General features: G+C 36.7%; 1 protein-coding gene across 3 annotated transcripts; it reads left to right on the top strand.

Moving 5' to 3' along the window:
- Positions 1 to 9,736: 9,736 nt before the first annotated feature.
- LOC104449966 (polycomb group protein EMBRYONIC FLOWER 2) lies at positions 9,737 to 24,870 on the top strand. 3 transcript variants are annotated; one of them, XM_010064325.3, is made up of 22 exons: positions 9,737 to 9,991; positions 10,209 to 10,298; positions 10,668 to 10,815; positions 11,298 to 11,353; positions 12,671 to 12,785; positions 12,907 to 13,066; positions 13,221 to 13,289; positions 13,593 to 13,729; positions 14,584 to 14,646; positions 14,754 to 14,875; positions 15,406 to 15,470; positions 16,509 to 16,561; positions 16,633 to 16,686; positions 16,768 to 16,827; positions 17,644 to 17,690; positions 17,788 to 17,879; positions 19,890 to 20,028; positions 22,100 to 22,148; positions 22,242 to 22,325; positions 22,818 to 22,897; positions 23,828 to 23,917; positions 24,449 to 24,870. In XM_010064325.3, the coding sequence occupies exons 2-22, from the start codon at positions 10,264 to 10,266 to the stop codon at positions 24,570 to 24,572; spliced, it is 1,842 nt and encodes a 613-aa protein (XP_010062627.1). In that variant the 5' UTR covers positions 9,737 to 9,991; positions 10,209 to 10,263; the 3' UTR covers positions 24,573 to 24,870. The 3 variants fall into 3 exon arrangements, with proteins under 3 accessions (XP_010062627.1, XP_018716571.1, XP_039157633.1); XM_018861026.2 differs by having other exon boundaries at positions 9,737 to 10,298; XM_039301699.1 differs by having other exon boundaries at positions 9,737 to 10,298; positions 10,552 to 10,815.
- Positions 24,871 to 26,063: the final 1,193 nt, after the last annotated feature.

The following is a 26,063-nucleotide window of genomic DNA, read 5'->3' as shown; positions in this document are numbered from 1 at the left end:
TGTAATCAATTTGACATGTTGGGATGTGTTGGGCATGGTATTGCCTCAATTGTTCTTTCTCTTTTTTGATATGATAATTCAGTTAGACTGTCATGTTATGAAGTATTTTATGTGTTTTATAGACTCTTAACAACTTTCTTTCAATTGAAAGTAATGAGAATGCATAACTGTAAACCATTTGCAAGATGGAAAAATTATTCCATTAATCCTAAACCTATTGTATGGATACTAATTTAGTAATTAAATTTTCAATTTTGTCAATTTAGTCTCCAACATTTGCAAATAATTCCATTGTAGTTTTTTCGATCAATTTTTGTTGGAAATCGTTGATGTAATGATCCAATCATCACCAACCGTTGTCTATGCCATTCTGCCACATTAGCGATTTCCAGGAAAAATTAGCCGAGAGAACTACATTAAAGTACCGCACAAAGATGTAAAACTGAATTAGAAAATTTAGGACATCCATACAATAGTTTAATACCAATTGAGCAATTTCCCTTGCACAATCCGGTAATTATAATTCGAAAGATTGATCATATATCCAAATCAACGGTGATGGATGAGGACCGTGTAAAGAGAAGTCATTTCAAACAATTTAGAGCGTGTAGCCATCCCAAGTGAGGGCTTGACCCTAAAACCCGCCATACAATGCAAGTTCATTTAAGATCATGGGCCAAAGCCCAATAATGTGAGCGCTATCGACGACGTTTTATTGAGCATGACTGCGACACGGTGGCGGTACAGTGCGGCCCACTCGGCACCATAAGATGGTGAACCCGTGGGAGCATCTCTTTTTATACTTCTCGTTCTAGACCGTAAGATGTTGGGTTATAATGAGGCTGGAGTTGGTGGACAGACACTGGCCACGGATTTTGTGGTTGTAGGATGAAGCACACTCGAATGAAGAATGCCTCATCATGATCACATTGGTCTCCATGTATTCAAGCAAAATCAACCATGTAATTTGCTTGGCAATCACAAGTTGTGGGGGACTTTTGTAACACTTGCTATGGAGATTCTGCAACATGGAATGCGACAGTAGCTTAAGTGTAATAAATAGTTTAAGTGTCTGCATATATTGGAGAGATCCTTTATCCGGACACATATACTCCAAAAAAAACTGGTATTGTTTTATTGTTCGAGATTTAAAATATTATTTACATATAAAAAATTAAAAGAAGAGTGTAAGAGTTTTTCTGATGTGGGCTATTATTAATTAATATCGTAATTAAAGAAAAGATTCTTTCAAGCCAATTATTCATCTAGTCGGAATAATTTTAGAAGTTATGGCACAAATTTGGAGTTATGTAAATTTTGAACTACAAGGTTCGATTGAGGAGTTTTTGGAGTTGCGATTTTCTATGTGTGGATGAAAGAAAATAAATAAGATAGAAATTCCTTTTCTATTTTAGCACCACATATATGAAGTATAATATAGATGATCTGTTTGAATTAAAAGAAATAAATAACTTTACAATTTATATTAACATACAGCCTAGAAGGACTCCAAAAGCTGGATAAAATTTATAAATAGTTGAAGTACTATAGACTCTATCCCTAGCTTCAACATAGGGCAAATAACAACAATCGTTAGTGAGCAAAATATGGCAAAATTAAAATTATAACTCTAACTTCTTACCAGCCTACTATATATGAGACGATAACAATGACTCTATCAACAATCCATTATTTTTTGGGAATTCCTTTGCATTTTTCCAAATGAAAATCCAACGATAAGAATTCGTCTTCATTTCGTTAAGGCTCCTCTTCTTCCCTCGACTATAAGGACAAGTCACACAGTACGGCAAAGAATTGTTTAATAATGCTTAAAGAAAATTTCATTTTTAGAAGGAGAAATTTTCTAGCTTTTCTTCATATCTTGGTTCAAGATATTCAACTAACAAAATTAGAAAAAAAAAATAGTCATACAGAGATAGCATAATGTAAAAGCAACAATATAATTAAATTAACTTCTTACACCAATATGAAGTTGTGTAAAGGCTTTTGTCTACAAAAACCTCTCTCACTCCAATTGCAAACTCCATTCTGTTTTCGAAAAAATTATCAATGAATTGAAAATAATATTGGGCCACAAGGTTTCCATAGACGTAAAAATCGAGATAATAGGATATTTGACAGAAAAGTTATGAGTGATCAAAGTTCGGTCAAATTAATTGCAAAATTATCCTTAAATTGATGAATTGAAAATATCGATGCATAATGGTAAGATCAAAAAACTTGATTAGTGGAGAGTGTAGAAGGAGACACCTGGTATTTTTTTTTTTTTAAATTGTTTGAGATTTAAAATATTATTTACAAATAAAAAAATTCAAAGAATAGTGTAAGAGGTGTTCTTATGTGCAGTAATATTAATTAATATTGTAATTAAAGAAAAGATTCCTGCTTTGTGTGAATGAAAGAAAAGAAATAAAATATAAATTCCTTTTATATTTTAGCACCACATACGAAGCATAAAATAGATGATCTATTTGAATTAAAGAAAATAAATAACTTTACCATTTATATTGACATATAGCCAAAGCGAAGAAGGACTCCAAAAGCTGGATAAAATTTGTGAATAGTTGAAATTCTATAGATTCTATCCCTTAATTCAACATCGCTGAAATTGGCAAATAATAACAATCATTAGTGAGGAAAAACATGGCAAAATTAAACCATAAGTCGAACTACTTACCAGCATGAGACGATAACAACGAATCTATCAATAATCCATTTTTTTTTGGGAATTCCTTTGCATTTCTCCAAGATGTAAATCCAGCAATAAGAATTCATCTTCATTTCATTGTGTGACCAGACCTATTAAACGGGTGGGTCAGGTCGGGTTTGGGTCGAGTCATAAAATAGTATCAAACTCATTTAACCCATTTATGATCCAGTTATTGTAGTGTAAATTTTTTTACTTAGGTCCTGTTTGGTAACCATCCAAACATGGCCAAATTATGATTCTTTGTTCCCAGAATCAATTTGGGCATAGAATGGGAACAAAGAATCGCGTTTGGTAAAATTTTTGTTCCTGGGAATAAGATTGGGAGTATAATCAAGAACAAAAAAAAAGTTGATTCTTGTTTTGGGAACAAATTTGAGAACCAAAACCAACAACTCTTTTCTTCCTTTTGGCCATCTCGCGACCGCCGTCCACCACTACTCGCCACCGTCCGCCGATCCGGTGAGCTTGCCGAAGGCTTGCCACCGTCCGCCAGTCCGGTGAGCTCGCCAGGCCAGGGCAAGGTCCGGTGAGCTCGCCAGTGGCTAGGTGGGCCTCACCGAGGCTGGGCGAGGAGGCTCGCCTAGCCCCGTCGGTGGCTAGGCGGGCCTCGCCCGGCCCCGACAAGGCCGGCCTGGCCATCGGTGAGGCTCGGCCGACGAGGGCCAACCTCGTCGAGGACCGGCAACGCTTTGGTGAGGTCGCCGATCCGGCAACTGGCCATAAGAAGAAGAAGAAGAATAAGAGAAAATGAAAGAAAAAAAAAGTAAAAAAGTAAAAAAAATATTTAAAAATTAAAAGAAATTGATTTGAAACAGAATTAATGAGTACGGTACCAAACACAATTCTATTACATAATCGAAATTTTGAACAGATTACCAAATAGCTTAAAATGCTTAGAATCAATTCCTGGGAATATAATAAAAAGAATTATTTCTAATCGGAATCTACTTCCGAGAACAATCGTTACCAAATGCGCCCTTATACCCGATCCGACTCATACCCGACCAATTTAACTAAACTTAAGAAATTTTATTTCTTATATATATATATATATATATATATATATATATATGTTTTAAATGGTATTGCTAAAATACTTGTATGCAATATAAATTTAATGGACAATTTTTATAATTTTTCTAAAAATTTATTTTAAAAAAATCAAAATTTTAATTATTTTTCATTTAAAAAACAATTTTTAATTTTTAATTTTTAATTTTTAAGAATATAATTTTTCCTTTTTCTTTTTCTTCTTCTTTAGTTGGCCACCGACCACGACTATGGCTGGCAATCGACCACGGGTAAGCCTCTAACTCGCTAGGCTCGCTTGATGTCGACGAGCTCAAGTTCGCCGAATCCGCCTAGTCGGATTTGGTGAGCTCAAGCCTCGCTTGGCTGGTTGCTAGCCATTGCCGTGCCGGCCACCGACTAAGGAAAGAGGAAGAAGAAAGGAAAAAAGAAAAAAGAAAAAGGAAAAAGAAAAGAATATTAAAATATAAAAACTAAATATAATTTTGATTTTAATAAAAAAAATATTTTTATAAAGTTAAAGTGGGAAGAGAGAGATTGTGAGGCTTTAGTTGAAAATGGGTTCTAATTCCAATTCATTTAAGACCCATTTATCTTAAACTTTCAATTTTTAAACACATTTAACTAGTTTCTTTAAAAAATAATGACCATATACGATCAATTTATGATTTAAATGGGTCATATATGAGTTTAAGACTCATTTTTCCGAACTGCCTAATAATTCTCCACAAGAAAATTTCATTTTTTGGAGAAAACGTCCAGCCTTTTCTTCATCTCTTGGTTCAAGATATTCAACTAACAAAGTTAGAAAAAAAAAGTCATATAGAGATAGCATTATATAAAAGTAATGATATGGTTAAATTAACTTCTTACACCAATATGAAGTTGTATAAATGCTTATGTCTACAAAAATCCCTCACTCTAACTACAAACTCCAATTCTTTAAAAAAAATTATCACTTTGATGAATTAAAAATATTCGGCCACGAGCTTTCCGTAGATGTAAAAATTGAGATAATAGTATATTGCACGGAAAAGTTACAAGTGATCGAAGTTCGATCAAATTAATGACAAAACTTTCCTTAATTTGATGAATTAAAAATATCAATGCATAATGGTAAGATAAAAGAACTTGATTAGTGGAGAGTGCAGAAGGAGGCACCTAGTATTTTTTTTTTTTTTATTGTTCAAGATTAAAATATTATTCACAAATAAAAAAATTCAAAAAAGCGTGTAAGAGTTCTTTTTGTGGGCTAATATTAATTAATATTGTAATTAAAGAAAATATTCTTGGTATGTGCGAATAAAAGAAAAAAATAAAATAGAAATTCCTTTTCTATTTTAGCACCACATATATGAAGCATAAAATAAATTCGTTTGAAATAAAGAAAAGAAATAACCTTACCATTTATATTAACATACAACCCTTAGGTAGAAGGACCCCAAAAGCTAGATAAAATTTATCAATAGTTGAAGTACAGTAGATTCTATCCCTGCTTCAACATTGCTGAAATGGCGAATAATAACAATCGTTAATGAGCAAAACACGGTGAAATTAAAATCATAACTTGAACTACTTACTAGCCTACTATGTACGAGACGATAACAACGAATCTATCAACAACCCATTATTTTTTGGGAATTCCTTTGCATTTCTCCAAGATGAAAATTCAGAGATAGTAATTCATCTTCATTTCATTGAGGTTCATTATCTTTTCCCTTGACTATAAGATTAAGTCACATAGTGTGACAAAGAACTGTCTGATTATTCTCCACAAGAAAATTTCATTTTCTGGAGGATAAATCTTCTAGCCTTTTCTTCATCTCATATTCAACCAACAAAATTAGAAAAATAAGGTCATACGGAGATAACATAATATAAAAGCAGTAATATGATTCAATTAACCTTTTAGATATGTCCACAAAAACCCCTCTCACTCCAACTGCAAGCTCCATTCTCTTAAAAAAAAAAATTTATTACTTTGATGAATTAAAATTATTAGGCCACGAGTTTTCCGTAAATATAAAAATTGAGACAATAAAATATTGGACGGAAAAGTAACGATTGATCAAAATTCGGTCAAATTAATGGCCAAATTTTTCCTTAATTTGATGAATTGAAAAATATCAATGCATAATGGTAAAATTAAAGAACTTGATTAGTGGAGAGTGCGGAAGGAGACACTCCATAATTCTTTTTTGATTGTTTGATATTTAAAATATTATTTTTAAATAAAAAAATCAAAGAAGAGTGCAAGAGTTTTTTTATGTGGGTAATATTAATTAATACTGTAATTAAGGAAAATATTATTGTTATGTGTGAATGAAAGAAAAGAATTAAGTCTATTTTAGCACCACATATATGAAGCATAAAATAGATTTGTTTGAATTAAAGAAAATAAATAACGTTACCATTTATATTAACATACAGGCCGTTAGGTAGAAGGACTCCAAAAGCTAGACATAATTTATGAATAGTTGAAGTACTTAGATTCTATCCTAACTTCAACATCGCTGAAATGACAAATAACAACAATCATCAGTGAGCAAAACAAGGCAAAATTAAAACCATAACTTGAACTACTTACTAGTCTACTCTATATGAGATGATAATAACGAATCTATCAACATTCCATTGTTTTTGGTGAATTCCTTTATATTTCTCTAAGATGAAAATCCAGCAATACAGTGTGACAAAGAACTATATGATAATTCTCTATAAGAATTTTTTTTTTCCAGAGGACAAATCTTCTAGTGTTTTCTTCATCTCTTGCAACCGACAAAATTTGAAAAAACATAGAGAGAGCATAATATAAAAGAAATGATATGATTAAATTAACTTCTTACATCAATATGAAATTGTATAAAGGCTTATGTCTACAAAAACCCCTCTCACTCCAACTACAAACTCCATTCTCTTAAAAAAATTAATCACTTTAATGAATTGAAAGTATTGGGTCACGTGCTTTTTGTAGGTGTAAAAATTGAGACAATAGGATATTGGACAGAAAAATTACGAATGAATTGAAGTAGGGATAGTTGGGGATGCTCATATAGCAGTTTTGATATAAGAAGGTTAAGAGATCATCTTTCATCTTTGTTAAAGGGGAAAGGGCTAGGTCAGTTCTACCAATACTAGTAGTAGTAGTCTCCGTAAATATACAACAATAATAGTGAAAGTAGAGATGTCAATGCATAATGGTAAGATCAAAGAACTTGATTTGTGGATAGTGTACAAGTAGAAGCTATGGCTTGTAAGCTCATTACATTAACAAATCTAGATGTATGTCATATCTGCTTTGGTAAATAAATCTAATCACTTTCCTTACAAGTCCCGTCTCCCTTTAAATTGATTTTATACTTCTCTATTTAATGTTTTGTAGTTTTAAAAGTATTAGGAATTATTTGCTCTCATCTTCATAAAGTATCTCCCGACCAAATTTATGTGGAAAAAACGAATATAATTTTTCAACAAATGGAAAAATCTTTGCGATTGCCAGAATAACTTGAAAAATGGGGGAAAGCAAGAGTAGTTACTGGATGACTTTTAAGATGATAAATTCGCAAAGCGAAAAGTTAGGGCGTGTTTTTCATTGGATTTTTATGGTGCATATTTACCCATTCTTTTGTCAGCAACCTCATTCCGCAGAATCCTAGTGCTGTTCATGATCCTTACATCCTTGCTGATTCTTTTATGATGGTTTCATTCCATTTAGGATTAGGAATAGGCATAATTGTACTACGTAAATAGTCAGAGATTTGTACAAATCACAACAAGTTTGTCCAAACAACCGTTGGTACTATAATTCATGATGTATCTTGTCCTTTCATCATTTTTCTTCATAATCATCTTTCGGTGCTCTAGCGTCTTCTTCGAATCTCTCGTCATGCTGAAGAGGCACTCCAACTCCTTTCTAATGTTGAGGATGATCACATCTCTCAACCTCAAGTTGTCGGAGAAGGGGCAAAGGTGATGGCGGAGGAGGGAAGGGAGGGAGAGAGGGGAGCGAGGGCCGAAGTTGGAGGAGCGAGAGGAGGGAGGCGAGGATGAGGTGGGAGTAGAAAGTAGGCGGCAAGGTTTTTGTGTCACCATAGAAGGTAAATCAATCTAGGGTTTCTATGAATGTGGAAGGTAGAAGATAAATCAATCGAGCTCCTCTCTGGTGATCTCATTGAAGATGGTAAGTGAGAAAGGTAACTGTTGAGGGGCCAACCTTGGACCAGCCCAAACCGAAACATGTCATAGAGCTAGGAGTTTGTGAACCGATAAGAATCTGTTTTGCATGCTGGAGCGAATTAGGCTATTTTGTAATCTTGGTGTGAATTCGAGCAAAAAATGTTTTGATGCAAAAGTAGGTTCAATTACACAAATGGTCCATCAACTTAGATTCAATGTACACCGGACCAACTTTAGATGAAAATTACCAACATAGACGCCGATCATCTTCGATGGTAAGTGAGAAAGGTAACTGTTGAGGGGTGTAAGCAGTTTGGTTTGGTTTGATTTTCTTGGAAAACCGAACTGAACTGATGAGGAAATTCATTGAACCGAACCAAATTCGATCCTAACCGAATACGAATTGCGGTTCAGTTTGGTTCGATTTTTCGATTTTTGTTTTTGTTTTTTTTGCTGTTATATATTATAAGATTAATTTTCCAATCAAATGTCTTTTGCCCAACAAGATAAAAACTTCACTGGTTTTCATAAGAATTCCATTTTTTCCCTCGCCATCTCGAAATGTTTCAAAGCCGTTCATGATAAACAAAAGCAAAATGCACTTTTATTTTTCCATCAAAAATGAAATATATCATCTAAATTTTAGTAACAATTATGAAAAAAAAAAAATAGAGATTGAAGAATTAACTATATAGTCAAACCTCTTTGCACGTGATCGCTTCTTATCGCCTAATGCACTAGCAGAACTTTTGAAACGAAAGTTAGGATCCAATATACCGAAGCCCTTCTTACCAAAATCTCAAACTAAAGCACAAAATGACAAGATCCCGATACTAAAAATTGTCACAAAAAGCACAAAACAATAGCCATCATCCCGGCAAAGAGATCAGAGAACCTCCACACGCAAGCGAGCACACAAAACTCGGACGATTGAACGAGTACGGTCAGTGAAAAGACCTTAGTGTGGGAAAGAGCCGAAATTCCTTTTCTTTTACTGATTTCAATGAAGATCCAGCACGGCAATTTTCATTTCAAGATCGAGACGGAGAGGAGAAAAGCTTGCTTACTCGTTATGCAAATTGGGGATAACTGAACTGACACCCCTTCTCAGTTTTTGGGTTGAAAATCCAGTTAGAATCAAACTAGCCTCCGGCTGGAATCAAAAGCACACCAAATCGGAGATGTCAAGACAGGGTGATGAAGGAAATTCTTGGTCAAGAAATGAATCGAAATACACAATGATTTAAGTTCAGGAATATTATCAAACGGATCGTATACAATTCGACCCAAAGATTTAGGACGAACACCAGGATAGGCAACCACCCGATTCCCAAAAGGCACGGAGAAAATCATTTACTTTAACACCAAAGCTGAGCAAGAGTAGAAACCTAAAAAGAAATAAAAAAGAAACAAAAAACGAGGCTCGACTCATAAAACCTGGACAAGCCAAGAAATCAACGGGAGATTCTCAAATTGATAAATAAGATTAGAGTAATGGATGCTCATAAATCACCTGATCAATGCTCTCTGTAAAAAGAAGTCTTTTTCAAACATTTTAGAGCATGTAGCCGTCCAAAGAGTGGGCTCAACCCTAAAAACAGTGACGGGCAAAGCCCAGTAATGCATGGGCCGCCCGCGACGTTTGCTGGAGCCTGACCGTGCAGTACGGCCCACCCGCCACCGGCAGCGGTGACCTTCGCCGAGCCTAGAGACTCTTTCAGCTGAAACCGAGGCGCAAGGACTGGCCTTTTCTCTGTCCTATTTTTTTTTTTTTTTTTTTTTTTTTCTAATTAAATCTCAATACGCCTTACCTCCCTTTTCTCGCGGATTCCTCTGAGCTCGCTCTCTCTCTCTGTTAGCTTCGTGGGAGGAGGAGCTATTCTTCACACAAAGACAAAAGTCGAATTCGCCTGAATTTCTGCATCGGAAGACCGACGTTCGAGCTCAATCTGGTAAGGAGAATCCCCGGCGCGGGGCGGGTGACGCTGGGTGCAAGATATAAAAGCTTCCGCCGGTCCCCGGGGGCAGCCGAGCGCAAAGGGCGACCGCCACTAGGTAAAACCGAAGTGTAGCAATTTTTACCCGCTCTCGGCGATTTGAGCTCCGCAGATTCCAGAATCGAATTTGCTATGGAACAGTAGGATTTCGGAGTCTCGGTTCCAGCTCCAGCTCTCAAATCCCCGCGAAACTCGGGTTGTTCTTTAGAACGAGGAAGGAAGATGACGGAAGCGTTCGCTGGTGTTTGTTGTTGTTGTGGTTGTCCCAATTGCAGGTTAGAGGATTTTGAGCTATGAGGAGCGTATGCGTCGCAACTTTGTAGCTGGATAATGCCAGGCGTCCCTTTAGCAGCTCGTCAAGCTTCGTACGCTTTCTCCTCTTCGCTCATTGTCATTTTTGCCTTTATATTCTTCTTCTTTTTCCCCCCTTCTATTTCGTTTTCTTCGGTTTAGTTTGGTTGCGTTCGGATGTTCGCGGTTTAACCCGCTGGGAACTCTATGCTGGCAAAAATGTCCCTCTAAATTCTCGGTCATCCATGGCATTTGGATGACATCGTTTTTCTCCAGCCCTTTGCTGTTCTCATTCTCAAGCTCCAGTCGTTTTGATTAAAAATGCAGTTCATTTGTCGCGTTGAAGCTTTCGAGCCTGAACTATCTTTGATTGTTGCGCCTCGCTCCCTTCGACGAATATCTGCATTCTTCTTCCTGAGAAAGAACCGCCTTGGGCATTGCAGATATTCGAGAAGTACGGATCCGATGTGCCGTCAAGACTCTCAGGTGCATTTATCTGCTGAAGAGGAACTTGCTGCTGAAGAGAGTCTCTCGATCTATTGCAAGCCTGTGGAACTCTACAACATTCTTCAGCGCCGTGCTGTCAGAAACGTAATGGAGCCGATTGACTTGTACCTAGTCGCTTAGGTGTATCATGTTCTGTCGATATTAAATAGGCTGTCTAATGGCCACACTAGATATGGAATATCTAATTAAATTTTATAGCAATGGAATGCTTTTGCCTGCTGAGCCAAGATGGATACCGAGCATGTTGTGGATCAACAGGTTAAAAGCCTAAGGGTATTTTTCCAAATTGGAACTGCCCTAAGGAGTGGCCACCGCCACCCCCTCCCTCCCTCTTCAAGACATTCACGAGAATTCTTCAGATAGTTTGTTTTCAAACTTGCACCCATTGTTCTTTGAAATTTCCATACTTGCCTCCTCACTTCCATGCTGGGTCTACCATTGTCCAAAGGAAGTGTAGCTTCAACTAATGCATCATAGAGTCTTGCTAAATAGGTTTGGGTTCTTAACAGTGCCCTTGGGCACATGCTCTATTAATATTTCTGACCAGACTTTTTCTTCTTCTAAAGCCACTGTTTCTTCAGAGATGTCTGAGCTACAAGATACAGGTGAAGCACAGGAGGAGGTAAGACCTCTTACAGGTTTTTGGCAGTGGCAGATCATTGTTGTCTACCTCTATATTGAAATCCCATAAGTCTACTGTTTGTTGAATAAGTGGCATACAATATCATCAAGTGCTTAGGTTCTAAGACTTCATGTATTGTTAGGCACTTAGTCTTAGAGCAGCAGTTTTAGTTATGCCCATCCAACATGAGAAAAGAAGCTAGTTGATGCTTGCCATTCACTGTGGACATTGGATGGATGACTTAATTCATACCTCATCTTCAATCACAAAAATCATATAATTTTTATTTATTTATTTGGGGAATATTATGCATCATAAAAAAGTATATGCTAAGTTATGGTGAGCTTGAATATCTCTCTCTCTCTCTCCAAGTTATGGTGACACATGTGCGCGCACAGAGAGCCAAGGATTCAGGGCAATTGCTTATCTGCTTCCACCTACTTTCATAAAAAAAAAAAAAAAATTGTCGACATAATTTAAGTTTTCACATGTTATGATAATGCTACGTAGAAATTTTGAGAAACAACTTAGATAATTTATTACCCGCCATTTTTTTTTTTCAATTTGCCTCCATATACAGCAAATTGTATAGACAGTTGTATAGTTGTGATAGTTATGAATGCATTATTGTTACAATTAAACAATTTTGAAGCAATATAGTGCTTAGCAATCTAACCTTTCAATCATGAATGCCCTACATTGATTATTTTAATCAATAAATCTAGCTTTCTACAGTCAGTTTTAAGTTTGCCGTTTGTTTTGGATCATGAAGGAATACTTTTAGTTTACAGTCATTTTAAAATAAGCATGTCTGTGAAAAACATGCGCATGACCCTAGGCATGATTTTCAAAATTCTTCCTTAGGTCTGATTTTTACTCTTAACATTTTTGCTTTTTAGCATGTGAATTTGACGTTTCTTTAACTGAACAATGCAAACCTTTAGATACAACATCTTGTATCGGCATGTTAATATTGTGTTTCAAGTGCATCCTAGCACTGCAAAATATCAGTGATCAAACCTTTCTTGACTTTTTCTTTCTTTACAGTGATTAGAAAAGCTATATCCTGAGCAGAATAATTACAGCTCAACTATCTTTCCTTGGAATCTCCATATGATATTCATAACTTCTGGTCACATGGAAATTTATTCCATAATAACTGGCCGTTTAACTGCCCCTTTCTTACCCTTCTGTGGAGGTGCCAAAGATGTTGATAATGTTTGTTGGCTAATGGGGTAGTCTTCTCTGATATGTTGAATTTTCAGCATGGAGATGCATATTTATATCTAAATTACAATGCTGCTAATGTTTATGTAGAGTACAAATGACAATTTCTCTGCCAAGGACTACAGCTGAAGGTTTACAATCAGGAAGAGTGCTTCCTATGTATGTACTGTTGGCGAGATTAGAGTCTGAGGTTAACAGTGTGGAGGTAGTTCATTTGTTTTTTCTATGACCGATTAATTACCAGTCTTACCTTACATATCTGAAGGCACTGGTATGCTTTCTCATTCTTATTTCTAATGCATTTTTATTTTATTTTCACTTTAAAGCATTCTGCAGAATATCGCTATAGTCGTGCATGTGTCTTGACCAGTTTCATGGGAGCTGAGGATGATACCCATAGTAGGGCAAATTTTATTCTTCCCGAGATCAATAAACTAGCATTGGAAGCCAAATTAGGCTCTCTTTTCATCTTGCTTGTGTGCTATGGTAGGTCTTCTTAGATGTCATTTGATTCATTCTCACATTATCTTTTGATATACAGTTGTGCATCCTAAATATGTTGATAAACTTTTGAGAAAAGAACTCATATAGATGAATCCGTTGGAAGACGTCATCCCATCTCAGTGTAATTATTTTGCAGCTGGACCTGAAAAATCTCCTAATGGAAATGATACAACCAAAACTCAACTGGATGTAGCAACTTCTCAACGTAAGCTACCTGTTGCACGCAAGTTTCCGTTCACAGTATCATATTTGTAGCCTCTAGTTGCTATTCAATCGCATGTTTCGATGAAACTAGCTACTCTAGCTAATTCTTTTATAACAAGATCAAGTTGCTTATAAGGGGAATGTCTGAATCTTCAATGACCTTCCTTTTTCTCGAGACTGTACCATATCGTATAACAATTTTCTCCATGTATTGCGGTGATGCATCTTTGATTGCAGTTGTTGATTATCTCTTTTGTGAAGACGACTCTATTATGTCCGGGTGTAAGTTTTGCCTTTCTTACAGGAAATACTACTGGATTCTATCTTTTGGGAAAGATACCGATGAAATCTCTTCTATTGTGGGAGAAGTCACCTAACCTGAGTTTTGGACAAAGAGCAGAGGTGACCTTTTCTGTCGATATGCACACTTGTCTGGTCAAGGTATGTACTTAATTGCTAATAGGAGCCAACTGAATAAAATATGTCACTTAAATGCTGACTTCTTCCCATTTTAGAGATTTCCAATTTTTGTAGCTTCTCCATTTCGTTTTTTAAGGTGGTTTTGGGATGCGGAGAGAGTTGATATTCTGTGATTGAGCTCTTTCTGCGAAGTATTTTTTTCAATAAAATGCTGCTTTGTTCTGATGCTACTCATTGTTATTGTAGTATCTTGGATCTGACTCTGGCTATTATTTTGGCTAGATAATATCCCTCCACAAACCCGTAGAAGACAATGGATAAGATCTACTATACATAATGTACTGAAAAAAAGTTACTAATACACGTCCACAAAAGTTTCCTCTCTTTGTCCTTCTTTTGTTGATTCAAGAGGCCAAACATCTCTTTCCCCTAGGCAGGAGAGGGGATTAGGAATGCTGAACTTTGGAGAAATGTCTTAGCTTTCTCGATTAATGGGCCTCCCAAGTTGTTTACTTTCTCATTGTTGAATCATTCAGAGTATAATGTGCCAAGTTTTCTTTCTTTCTTTTTATAATTGAATGAAGCATTGATTATGAGTTTCTTGAATGGTACTTGAGTGAATTCCTGATTTTGGTGCACTCTACTTGAGTTCTTGACTCTGCAAAATATGCAACCCTGTTCATACCTATGGCTGATAAGTCAGGCTTAAGATTTTTAAGGACATTTGGGTGAATTTTTTGCCAGTCCTCTTGCTATTTTTACTGTCCTTGAAATTCAGTGGTCCTATTTTTTTGGGAAATAATATGCTGTTTTCACATGTACCATACAGTCATCTAGCTACAGCATTTTAGTGTCTTTATTTTGTCCATATGCAGTGGAGACAATTAAATGAAGACAGACACATATCTGTGCAAGTTCCATATAGCTCTGAAATCCTGGTTCGTGCTACCCCTTTCTTTTAATTGACTGTCTGGAGTTTTCTCAATGAACCATAAAATAGATGTTGTAGGTTTCATATATCCTTTTACCAATGTGATTCTAACAGAGTGCACGAGAGCGTCTACATGTAATCGTTGCTGCTGAAGAGGTTGGGGCAAAGGAGAAATCACCGTATAATTCATCCATGTGCAATGATGTCATCTCATCATCATTCTCCCATATAATGCGGTAATCATCCTATTTTGGTAATTAATACCATGATCTTATTAGTCTGAAAGTAATTAATATGGCCTCCATTTATAAGCTATATATCCAATCTTAGAAATACTAGGATTCTTGTGTTAATAAAGCTTCAATCACACATCATTTCCTCTCCGGCATCTGCATTTTGGCTATTTCTTCGTATTTTTCAAGCAGCTGCAGTTACCTTAATTATCTTTTCTTCATATAATCCATCTAAATTCCAATTTGAAGAACTTTCTGCATTTTTCTGGGCTCTTTATTTTGAGGTATTCATGCACTTGCTATGGATTGAATAGTCCCAAGAGATTTTTCTAAAGATATAAGATCATTGGGCTGTAATTGGTGCATTTGGGGATACATCAAGAATAAATTATATCTGCATTATTATTCTGTTTTATTTGTATCAAGAAAACAAGGAGAAATAAGATCCGAGTTAGTCAAATGAGTAGAGACAAATTTTTCTTTTTTCTTGTGAAGTTGTATGTTAATTATCTCTCTCCTTTTCAATTTTCTAGCTTGAGGGCTGGCAATGTTATTTTCAACTACAGATATTACAACAATAAGTTGCAAAGGACTGAAGGTATATTTATTTCTTTCTCCTCTTCTGTCCTTGTAAAATTAGCAAGAGCCATTTGGGCAAAGTTCAGCCTGCATAATGGTTGTTAAACTTAGTAGGGGATGCAATATATATGATAGTGGTGATACCTGTCAATCCATTCTTAAATATTGTGCCAGACAGGAGCTTAGGGATTGGAGCATATTTTTGTTCTTTTCCTTTAGTCCGGCTCAGATAGGTTCTTGATGTGCAGTGCTAAGTCTGGGATGTGGCATAGTGATAGTAATTGTTTTCAGTGTAGTGCGCTTTATACTTTCAAAAATCAACTGCTATTTTCCTTGTATGGTCCAACACCTAATTCTTTATGAAATGGTATCTTTGATGAAAAATATTATACCTGTTATTCGGTGAAATATTCTAGCTCTGTGTGTGGTTAAGATTGAGTATTGACTGTGCCCCCCGACATTGGGGGAGAGTTATGAAATTTCAATGGCAAAAAGTAAACATTCTAGCGGGTCTGACAGAAAACTTAGTGCTGTAGGTTTCTATGGAAGAACATGTTAATTGATCCTATAAATTGGCTTGCTGAAACTCCTGAAGTCATCGAGCTTTCTTTAGTGATCTTTTATAGGCCTAAGGAAAGAGAATTGAAGGTACCTGCTTGGCAACATCAGTTGGGACTTTAATTTACTTAAAGAATGTGGTCATACTTATGTGTTGTGTGTCAAGGAGCCTCCTTTCATTTCATCATTCTTGTTATATCAGCAGGAACTCCTTTTTCCCTAAATTTTTTGGGTTGTCTAAGGAAATATTGTCAAAGCATCAAGGACTGTTTTCTGGGTTCTGTTTGGCTGTTCTCTTTAGGAGAATGGTCACTTGAGTAGGTTTTTTTTGGGGCTAAATAAAAAAAGAAGACACTGTATGAGGTGACATAACTTTCTAGATCTTTCCATTTTAAATCATCATTTTACTTGTTCTGCTTGATCATTTGTGGGATTGTTTTTTATCTGGTTTGCAATGGGCATGATGTCCCCTTCCTCTTCCCCATTCTCTAAATTGCAGTGACCGAAGATTTCTCCTGTCCTTTCTGCTTGGTTAAGTGTGCAAGTTTCAAGGTGGTACTTCTTCTACTCTTTCAATTATGTCATTTTGTTGGTAGTTACTCACAAATCTATGTATTTAACAGGGTCTGAGGTATCATTTGTTGTCATCGCATGACCTCTTCAATTTTGAGTTTTGGGTTGGTAAACTTCAGCTTTCTATTTTTGGTATTCCTGAATTTCTGGCAACTATGAAAACAGCTATTGCATCTATGATGTAGGTAACTGAAGAGCACCAGGCCGTTTATGTCTCTGTAAGAACAGATCCTTGGAGGTCTGAGGTGAGAAGCATCTTAATAGGATCTATTATGTCCTCTGAACTATCTTGCATCATGTTTTCTTCTAATAAAAAGCCAAGATTATGAGGACATAAGCACTAATGGCAGATGTGCGATTTAATATCAGCAGAGTACAAATGGGTTGAGTAGACTAATTGTCACTTTTTGAGAGGCAGCAGTGTGCATATGCTTTCACAATATAAGCTAGGATTAATTTATCCACTGGAAGTATTTGCTTCTACTGATGAGCAGGCCACTTAGCCTAATCATTTTCACCTGTCTGCTTCTTGGAGCATTTTTCAATTAATTGTCAAAAAGACCCAATAAAGGCACAAGGCATATTATATACTTCTACGAGATAATACACCAATGTCTGGTCCTTCTAACCTACAGAGTTAGAGACAGAACGTTGTTCCCAAAATTTTTATTTTTCTTTGTCATAGATTTGCTTTCAGGAAGCCAGGTGTATGAATGGGTATTTTTTCATAATATCTCCGATGCTTACGCGATTTGATAGATTTCACATTAAAAGCAGAATAATTAACTGTCAATGCTGATGGAATATACATAATGGCTTGAATGTCAGATTTTGGAAATAGAACTCATAATATAAATGAGCAGCCATAACTAATTGTCAATCTCCTGTGTAGACATTTGTTGGCTTTCATGTTGGACCTTCATTTTAGCTTCTTGTAATTTGACATTTTATCTTAGTTCTGCAGTATGTGATTGAAATGTTTGCAAATATTGAAGGCATTCCTTAATAGTTTGTTTGGCAAAAGCCAGTGCCATGGCATTCATATGTGTGTGTTTTACTAGATTGTTGCCGATGGTATGGATCCAAGGCTGCAAACATTTTTCCTCTGGTGAGACCCTCTAATTTTGCCGCAATCTAGATGAAGCATGGTCCTTTCAGTTAATGCATCATGGTTTTGATCAATACTTAGCTCTTCGTCTATACAGCTTAAAACCATTCAAGCGGAAAAGACCACTCCACCTAGTTCAAAATGCCAAGCATGTCTATCCACTGGTCTTGGAATCGGAGTTGCCTTCAGGTATATGTGATTTGATGCAGCTCACAGTGCGCATTCGATATTTCTTTTCATCTTCTGTTTTTTCCTACTTGAGAATTATGATGGAATGATAGTTCAGCTTCTAGCATCCCTATGTGTTCATTATTTGTGGGAAGAGTGCCACTTTAAACCCCAAACTATGCCCACAGACATATTTACCCTAATTTTTTGTGACACCAAAAACTCCAAACTTGTATCCGTGTAACACATTTATCTCAAACTTTTTACCACAAAGTTGTACCTATGTGATTCATTTATCCTAAACTTTTTTTGCGATACCAAAAACCCCAAATTTGTATCCATGTGACACATTTGTGGTGGCAAAATTGATGTTGGCGATGGTGATGATGAGGCGGCAGTGGCGAACATGCTGGCCAGGTGCAAACCAAGGAAGAAGACGAAGGAGGAAGGGAAAAAAAAGAAAAATGAACAATAGAGAAGAAAAACATAGAATGAGTTAGCATATTTTTGCCATGTGGGAACCACTTCAGCACAATTTGCCTTCCATTGTCCATTTAGGCAGCCACATAAGATTTTTAATAGTATTCCTAGACGAACTCTTGACAGAAGCAAATGTGTCACATGGGTACAAGTTTGGGGCTTTTGGTGTCACAACAAAAAGTTTGGGATAAGTGCGACACACGAGTAAAATTTTGGGATTTTTGGTGTAAAAAAAAAAGTTTGGAGTAAATGTGTCACAATGGGCATAGTTTACAGTTTTTAATGGTTTTTCCTTCTTTGTATGATTGGCATTTTTTATGAGAAGTTCAACCTTTAATAGGAGGCTTGATGTGCTCCAATAGCAATGGGCAATTTGCAGACCAAAGGAGCTAGCATATAGTAAACACATGTCCAAGTCTGTCATGAATTTTCATTCTATACTGGAGAAATTAAAAGGCTGACCAACTTGACATTAGCTCTCTGTCATTCATAGATTAAATTGAACTTCTGAGGTGCTTGTGGATTAGTTCAGAAAAGCAATTACTGTCAAGATTCAATCTTTAGCAAAAGGGATTCTTCTTATGATGATATCATCTAAAAAACTTGTAAGGATTGTAAAGGATATCATCCATTGATTGATATTGCCCACTTTCACGATGCCGCTCTTTCTAGAGAGTACTGTAGGGATAGCTCATCACACTACTTTAATTAATCTAGAGTCAACACTTAACTTTTATTAATTTCTCATTTGTTGTTATATTTTATACATATGCAATGAGTTCTGCGGGTTTATATGGGTGTGATGCATTCCATTATATGCTCAATGCTTGAAGTAATTGCTCTGGTGTTGGTTGGTTAGTAACTGGAAAGGACAGAAATTGTGCTTTGTTATCAACCTAACATTCCTCTTATTATTGACCCCAGAATATATATTTTTTCCAAAATATACATGTTGGCAAATTCTCTTTCATGTGGTATTTGTATCGTTGCTGCCACACTTCTAATTTCCGAGTTTGATGTACGTTTGTGCTTTCCTCATGCTAATGTTTTGTGTGCATTGAGTTGTACAAATCTTCAACTTTCTGTTGCTGAACAGACTATCATCCCTGATATTGCATCTTTATCAAGAGAGCACGTAATCTAGTTTCTCTATGAGATGGTTATACTGTGGAAAACGAAAACTTAATGGAATTTATAGTCTGTCATACTTAGGAACTGTATTGTGGTTAAAGCAAGAAGAACTATCTCATGTTGCTTCAGAAATAATATTGTGGAATCATAGGTTTCCAGTAGGTGTGATATGGACTCTAGTGTGCATCTTTTTATGTAGATCTGCCCCTGCCAGAAACAGTTGTATTAGTGGTTCTTTCCTGTTTGTGTTGCTTTCCCTTTTGGGAATACTTGAAGCATTTTTCCTTTGTGATCTAACAGATGCTTATTCCGGTAGAGATGAAAAGGCTTGTGCTTTAGGTTAGGAACCTAGGATGGCTGCCGAAATGATATATTGCTTGTTCAATGTCAAGTTTTTACATTGTCACATTGATGTTGCAGGAGTTACAAGTGCCACAGGACAATCATATGCTGACACTGATTCTGTTCAATCAGTGTCAGCCAACAATTTTGCACCCCCTGCAATGCTTCAGTTTGCAAAGACGAGGAAGTTATCGATTGAGCGATCTGAGCCGAGAAAGTATGTTTTCTTCTCCAATTTGTACTATTTTGGGAATTAGTCCACTTTTTATCTCCTAACTTGTGTTTGAGCAATTTGGCCCTCTTCTATTTTGGGCAATCGATTCTTCTATTTTACCAAATTGTGGAATCAGGTCATTTTGTCATTGGCACCATTAGTGGCTTCCCACAGAGAGTCATTAGAAATATAGAAAGGCTAATAACATTTATATATGGTTCAGTGAAGCTTAACAAACCAAAAGAGAAAAATGTTAGTTGTACAGTAGCTGCAGAGTGATAGATTAAATAGTTTTGTTGTCCTGTGAGAACTTTCTTGAGGGACTCTAGAAGAGGCAGGCGATGGAAGCGATCGCTGATTTGGTCAGTGAGTTGAATGGAGTGGTTGTTTAAGTTGACTTTGAAGTGAAATAGAAAGGCAAGGGGCTCTATTGCTTGGGCATCTTGAGAGTGGACAAGTATTGGCCTTCAATAGGATCGTTTTTTTCTGCAGGTTAATGAAATGTTGAGGGTTGAATGAGTTGTTTAAAGGTCATGTGCTAATAATGCTAGAAACTTGAAAATAGTGAGAGGCTGGGCGTGTTGACTGGATAGAGGAAGAGGAGACCAATGCGTGTCACCATGCTGTTGGAATAGCATTTATTTATGCAGTCAACGGCCATTGAAGTAATCCTGTAATAGTATCCATTTTGAATTCATTGCAATGGGCTGGGCTCTCTTGCTTTTCTTTTACCCTTTCTTTCTAAATTAAATTATTTTTTTTATCTTAATGAGTTTGATATTATTTTAATAAATTGCCACATTAGCATGCCATGTCAGCATATTAGTGGTGTCAATGATGGGGAGTTGACTTCGCAATTCACGCAAGCTAGGACTTAATTATGCCAAATAAAAGAAAAAGACCAAATTACACATACTATACAAATTAGCTGACTAAGTGGAATTGTCCCTACTAACTTTTTTCTCCTCTTCTGGCACTTGCCTCTTTTATCTTACTAATGCTAGTATCATAAAATGCCGCTGTTGTTTAGAAAAAGAGAGAGATACTCGACCTTTAAATGCAGAGGAGTCTGAATTTACTTCTCTTCTTGTTACTTCAATTCTGAATTTGTTATCCAATTGGTACATGAATGATGAAGCTCACTAGTTTCCATAAATGAATAATCAATTTGTATCTTTTACCTCGAAGAAGCTTGTTATTTGCTAAATAAAGCGTTAAAGTTCATAGAATGTGATCTAGGGGTTTGCAAAAGAATCAGGAATTGCCCTCAGACCACCCGGAATCGGACCGGACTGGAACCGGTGGCGGAGATTCTCAAGGGCACCAGTTTGGTTCCTGGTTTCGATTTATTAGAACCGATGGGTACCAAATTCCCGGTTCTAGGTGTGGAACTTCCCATCCGCCCACCCGGACTGAACTGATAATAAATTTTTATATACTTAATTTTTAAGAAAATTTTCCAACCAAAAAAAAAAATTTAAGAAAAATGAAAATGTTAAAATCCCTAATGTGAAGCTCAACATTCATTGGCTGAAAGCTTGTCTTGTCTCACTCTTACCTCGTTTGAGTCATTTCTCTATCTCTCACTCAGTCCTCGATTCTTAGGCTCAATGCCTATCGACTTATAGTCTTGACTCTCAACTTTCAATATTAATCCAATCTTTTTACTGATCTTGCACTTAAAAATAGGGAAGTTCTTTATTTTTTGCTTTACTTTGGCTTGTTGGAAAACATTGACTCGAGTGCTTGAGGCTTGGTGGGACCGGTTCCATGAACCCCCAAGAATTGGACCAAACCGGCGGTCCAGTTCCTGGTGGATCCATAGAACTAACGGGCGGTTTCCAGTTTTGATTTTTCAGAACTGGTCCTGAGTGGGCGGTTCTCAATTCCAAGGTGGGAACCAACCCACCCGGACCATGCTCACCCCTAATGTGATATAAGTTAAAGTTTGGATTTTACTGCAACATCAAAAGGATGAAAATATTTATCTTATTGCATTAAGAATGTTCTAAATGTCAGTACATATGTTAATTCTTAGTTGAGTTCTATCTTAAAATTGGACTTCTGTTTACAGCCGTCTCCTCTTGCAAAAGCGGCAGTTCTTTCATTCACATCGAGCTCAGGTTGTCCAAAGTCATGATTTTTTTTAGTTCCGTTTCATGTGGATCTGTTTATATTTAAAAATTTTGATAACTCCAGTTTTCTGGTTTTTGAAGCCTATGGCCGTTGAACAAGTGATGTCTGATCGAGATAGTGAGGATGAAGTTGATGATGATGTAGCTGACTTTGAAGATCGAAGGGTACGTCATCACTGCATAATCTTTTCATTTAAGTGTGGCATTATTTGCCTGATCAGGTTTCCATGTGGATTTCTAATTCTACCTCTCTAAGTAGATGCCGGTGGCTTTTGGGAATAAGGAACTAAATTCAAGATTCATGTCCTGGAAATGTTATATTGTCGAGCAGGTTCAGAACTAGATATATTCAAAACCAAGGAGGGTGAACTGCTTCAGTGTTTAAATTCTTACTTAAACGTGTAGTTGCGATGTGTGTATCAGGGGTTCCAATCGGGGGCTGCATGAAACGTGCCTAACCCTAGTATAGCATTGTCCTAGTTCCTTCTTATTTTCCATGAAAATCTTCTGATGTTGGGTCTTATATTTGTGAGACGGTCTGCATATGTTCTGGCATCTTAGTTATTGCATTTTTTTTTTTTTTTTTTTTTTTGGCATGATTTCAGGCTTTACTGGACTCTAGAACATATTATAGTTGACACTGCCATGTCTATGCAGATGCTTGATGATTTTGTGGACGTGACCAAAGATGAGAAGCAAATGATGCATCTATGGAATTCATTCGTGAGGAAGCAAAGGTTACTCTCCTGTTCTGAGTTTAATATCTTTTGTTGTTTCTGGTCATTTTCCTCATTCCCATCTAATTCCTGCTCAAGCAAGCACCCAATTGCTCAACCTTTTAGAAGATGATGGAAAATATTTATTTTGCAATCTCAATGGTGTGATAGTTTTCTTGACTACTCCAAGTCTTCAATTTTCAATATTTGCAATCAGCCAACTCTTAGAAACAACTGCTTAAAACTCAAATAATCATAAGCTCCAAATTCTGAAATTCTGGTCACCTCTCGATTTAATACCTCTCATTAGACATTGTAAAAGTCCTTTGAATCTGGATAAGCAGGTAAAGATGGCATAAATAAATTTGCCTGTTGAGAAATTTATCAGCTCGACTAGCTAAGGCATACACCATAATTGAATGTGTTACTAGAAATAGTTAAAAGCATCATTTCTTCTTTTGAGAGAATAAGAATCAGTCAAGAATCTCTGGGACATCTGATGGTACCTACATCCATTGCAACTCTTAACCTGTCCTTCAAAAATCAGTAAGGTTACATCACTCATTGCTCCATTCAGGAGCTTTTATGTGTTTGCATGCTCCTGTGCCTCAGGGAAAGAGGTGCAGACCACAGAACACTTGTTGTAATCATAAGGTCTTTTGGAGTGCAAACATGCTTATGCATGTTCCTCATTAAAATCTTACGTCTCATCATTGAGATTCCTCATTGAATACCTTTCTTACAGACTGTACTGACACTTTGCATTGGTTGAACTGTTGACACGATTATTATAGAGTATATCTGTAATTTCACCTTATCGAGTCCTTATTCTCTCTGTCCTTTTGATTCTATTCCTGCATATGATATGAAGTAGTCAGATTGGGTTTAGATGATTATGTTTCTTGTACTTGTTGTCTAATTCCTAATACAACTTTGTTGACTTGATGGCAGGGTGCTGGCAGATGGTCATATTCCTTGGGCATGTGAGGCATTTTCAAAATTGCATGGAGATGACCTTGTCCGTGCACCCGCACTTATTTGGTCAGTATTTCTTTTGCAGTTTCTGTGAGGATCTTCTTCCTTTAACACACTCAAACTCTTCTACCTAATTATCTGTCAGCTGACTCAGTTTGTCGTATTTGGCCAGCTCTTCTTAATTCACAGTGCTCAGTTTCTTAATTCACTGTACGTACCTGCATAGAGATGCTAGTTTCATACTGATTGCTGCATCCATGAATTGTGGTTGGGAACTAACTGTTAAATAAAAGCATAAATTTGTAGAGAAAAAAACAGAAACCAACTAGCACCATGTCAGATTCCCGATAAGTGAGGTAGGTGGGATATGGTCTGATCTGCCGTTCCAGTTGCATAGTCTCTGCTCAGGAGACAAACATGAATGTTTGCACTTGCTAATGAGTATGCCTTAGGAACTCCTTTGGCGCAGTAACACGAAACGATTATTTTAATTAGAAAATGAGTCTCGTGAGCTACTGTCAAATGTTTAGCATGACTTGCCAACTATAATAAAAACTTGATGTCTGAAGTGGACGACTTTGCTTGCTGATACTACAGGTGTTGGCGACTCTTTTTGATCAAGCTTTGGAATCACGGGTTGCTTGATGCCCGCACCATGAACAATTGCAATGTGATCCTAGAACAATGCCAGAATCAAGGGTCAGATCCCATGAAAAGCTAGACCGGAAGTCTATCGCAATACATCTATGGCTGATGAGCGTGGAGCAGGAGGGACGATAGAAACTAACTCATTGGTGAGACTGTGCATCCATTTTCTCGGAGGTTTTCTTTTCTTATTTAGTTTTGCAGCATCCTAAGGCCCGACTGTATCTGTAAGTACGCTCCGTCCTTCGTCCGTCCTTCGTCGTGCAACTTTGACGAGTCATCGATTTTATATCTACATAGAAAGTAATCCGGCTAATGGAACACATCAGACACATTGTTGCAATTGCAAAAGCAAAGCAATCTTTTTTATCCTACCACGACTCTCTCCCTCTCTGGTCTCAAGCAATCCAGTTTCAGATCATTAGATCGGCTTGTGCTGCAATAGGAGACGATAAATGGCCGTGCCAGGTGAACTCTGCCCTTTTCAGTGCTCGGTCGGCATAGGCTATGTAGCTCATTAATTAGTCCGACTGTGAGTGGGAAGCGACCGGAAGACACTAACGTATGGAAGCTCTCGTCGACGTGTTGACTATAAACGAGCTGGTCACTGGGTTCAGACCGAAGGTTCCCATCGACGTATGGTCCACACTGACTTGGAAGTGCTTCTTTGCCCCCATTTCACGGCCCATTCGGAAAGCTATGAGAGAGGAAATTCATGGCAAGTTCACATTGGCGGAAGCTCCAGCGGTTGTCAGTGGCGTCCGTTTCGTTTTCTTGGGGGAGGATCATTGCGTTTTGTATTTTTCTTTGGCTATGTCCTTTGTATTTTCTGTCGCGTTGGCCCCACCAAAAGATCTGGAAGGTAAGCGAATTTCTTGGCCAAGAGAAGAGAACAAGGTTGCGCTAATAAAAAGAGGTTGGTTGTCGAGATATTTTCAAAGTAATTGATAATCCAGTTACGTATCATCTGAAACAAAGTCATCTTGTCTGAACACAATGCTTTAAGGAGCATTACGTCCAAAACAAGGTCACCGAGAAATCCCCACGATTGAGATTTGTAAGCCTGGCTTTCCTTCATTTTGTTCTTTTTTGCTTATTTTCTGAAGCATCACATGTCTATTGAAAGAAAGTCTATGCTTTGACAATTAGATGCCGTTGCCTGGCCAACTTCTCAATATTTTGTCCAAATTGTACGCAATCCTCACATCCGAAAAGCAACGATCGATCTAAAGAATAAATAAGTAAATTGTATGTACGGAGATTTATAGACTAGCTTGTTTGACCCTCTATCGTTGATTTGATTTTATTCTTCAATGCAATTCTTGAACAAATAATAGGCTTATTGGGGAAATGCACAATTTAATATATATATATATATATATATATATATATATTGCATCTGTATCAATTCAATCATAACGTTTTTAATTTTGTCAATTAAATCCAAAATCTTTTGATAATTTGCTAATGTAGTCATTTCAAATAATCTTGGCCGAAAATCACTAACATGGATATTGGCTGTCCTATATAGCATGGTAAGTGTTAATGTGAACAATTTTTTTGATTT

The sequence above is a fragment of the Eucalyptus grandis genome, chromosome 1 (genome assembly GCF_016545825.1).
Source record: "Eucalyptus grandis isolate ANBG69807.140 chromosome 1, ASM1654582v1, whole genome shotgun sequence".
In the NCBI taxonomy this organism is placed as follows: domain Eukaryota; kingdom Viridiplantae; phylum Streptophyta; class Magnoliopsida; order Myrtales; family Myrtaceae; genus Eucalyptus; species Eucalyptus grandis.
Note: the sequence above shows the minus strand (reverse complement) of the source record. Positions and strands in the feature narration are given on the sequence as shown.

Coding starts and splice junctions, on each gene's coding strand:
- LOC104449966 (XM_010064325.3), top strand. CDS start 10,264: ATGCCAGGCGTCCCTTTAGCAGCTCGTCAAGCTTC. Junction 10,816..11,297: donor AGCGCCGTGCTGTCAGAAAC/GTAATGGAGCCG, acceptor CTTCTTCTAAAG/CCACTGTTTCTTCAGAGATG. Junction 22,326..22,817: donor CTGACTTTGAAGATCGAAGG/GTACGTCATCAC, acceptor ATGTCTATGCAG/ATGCTTGATGATTTTGTGGA.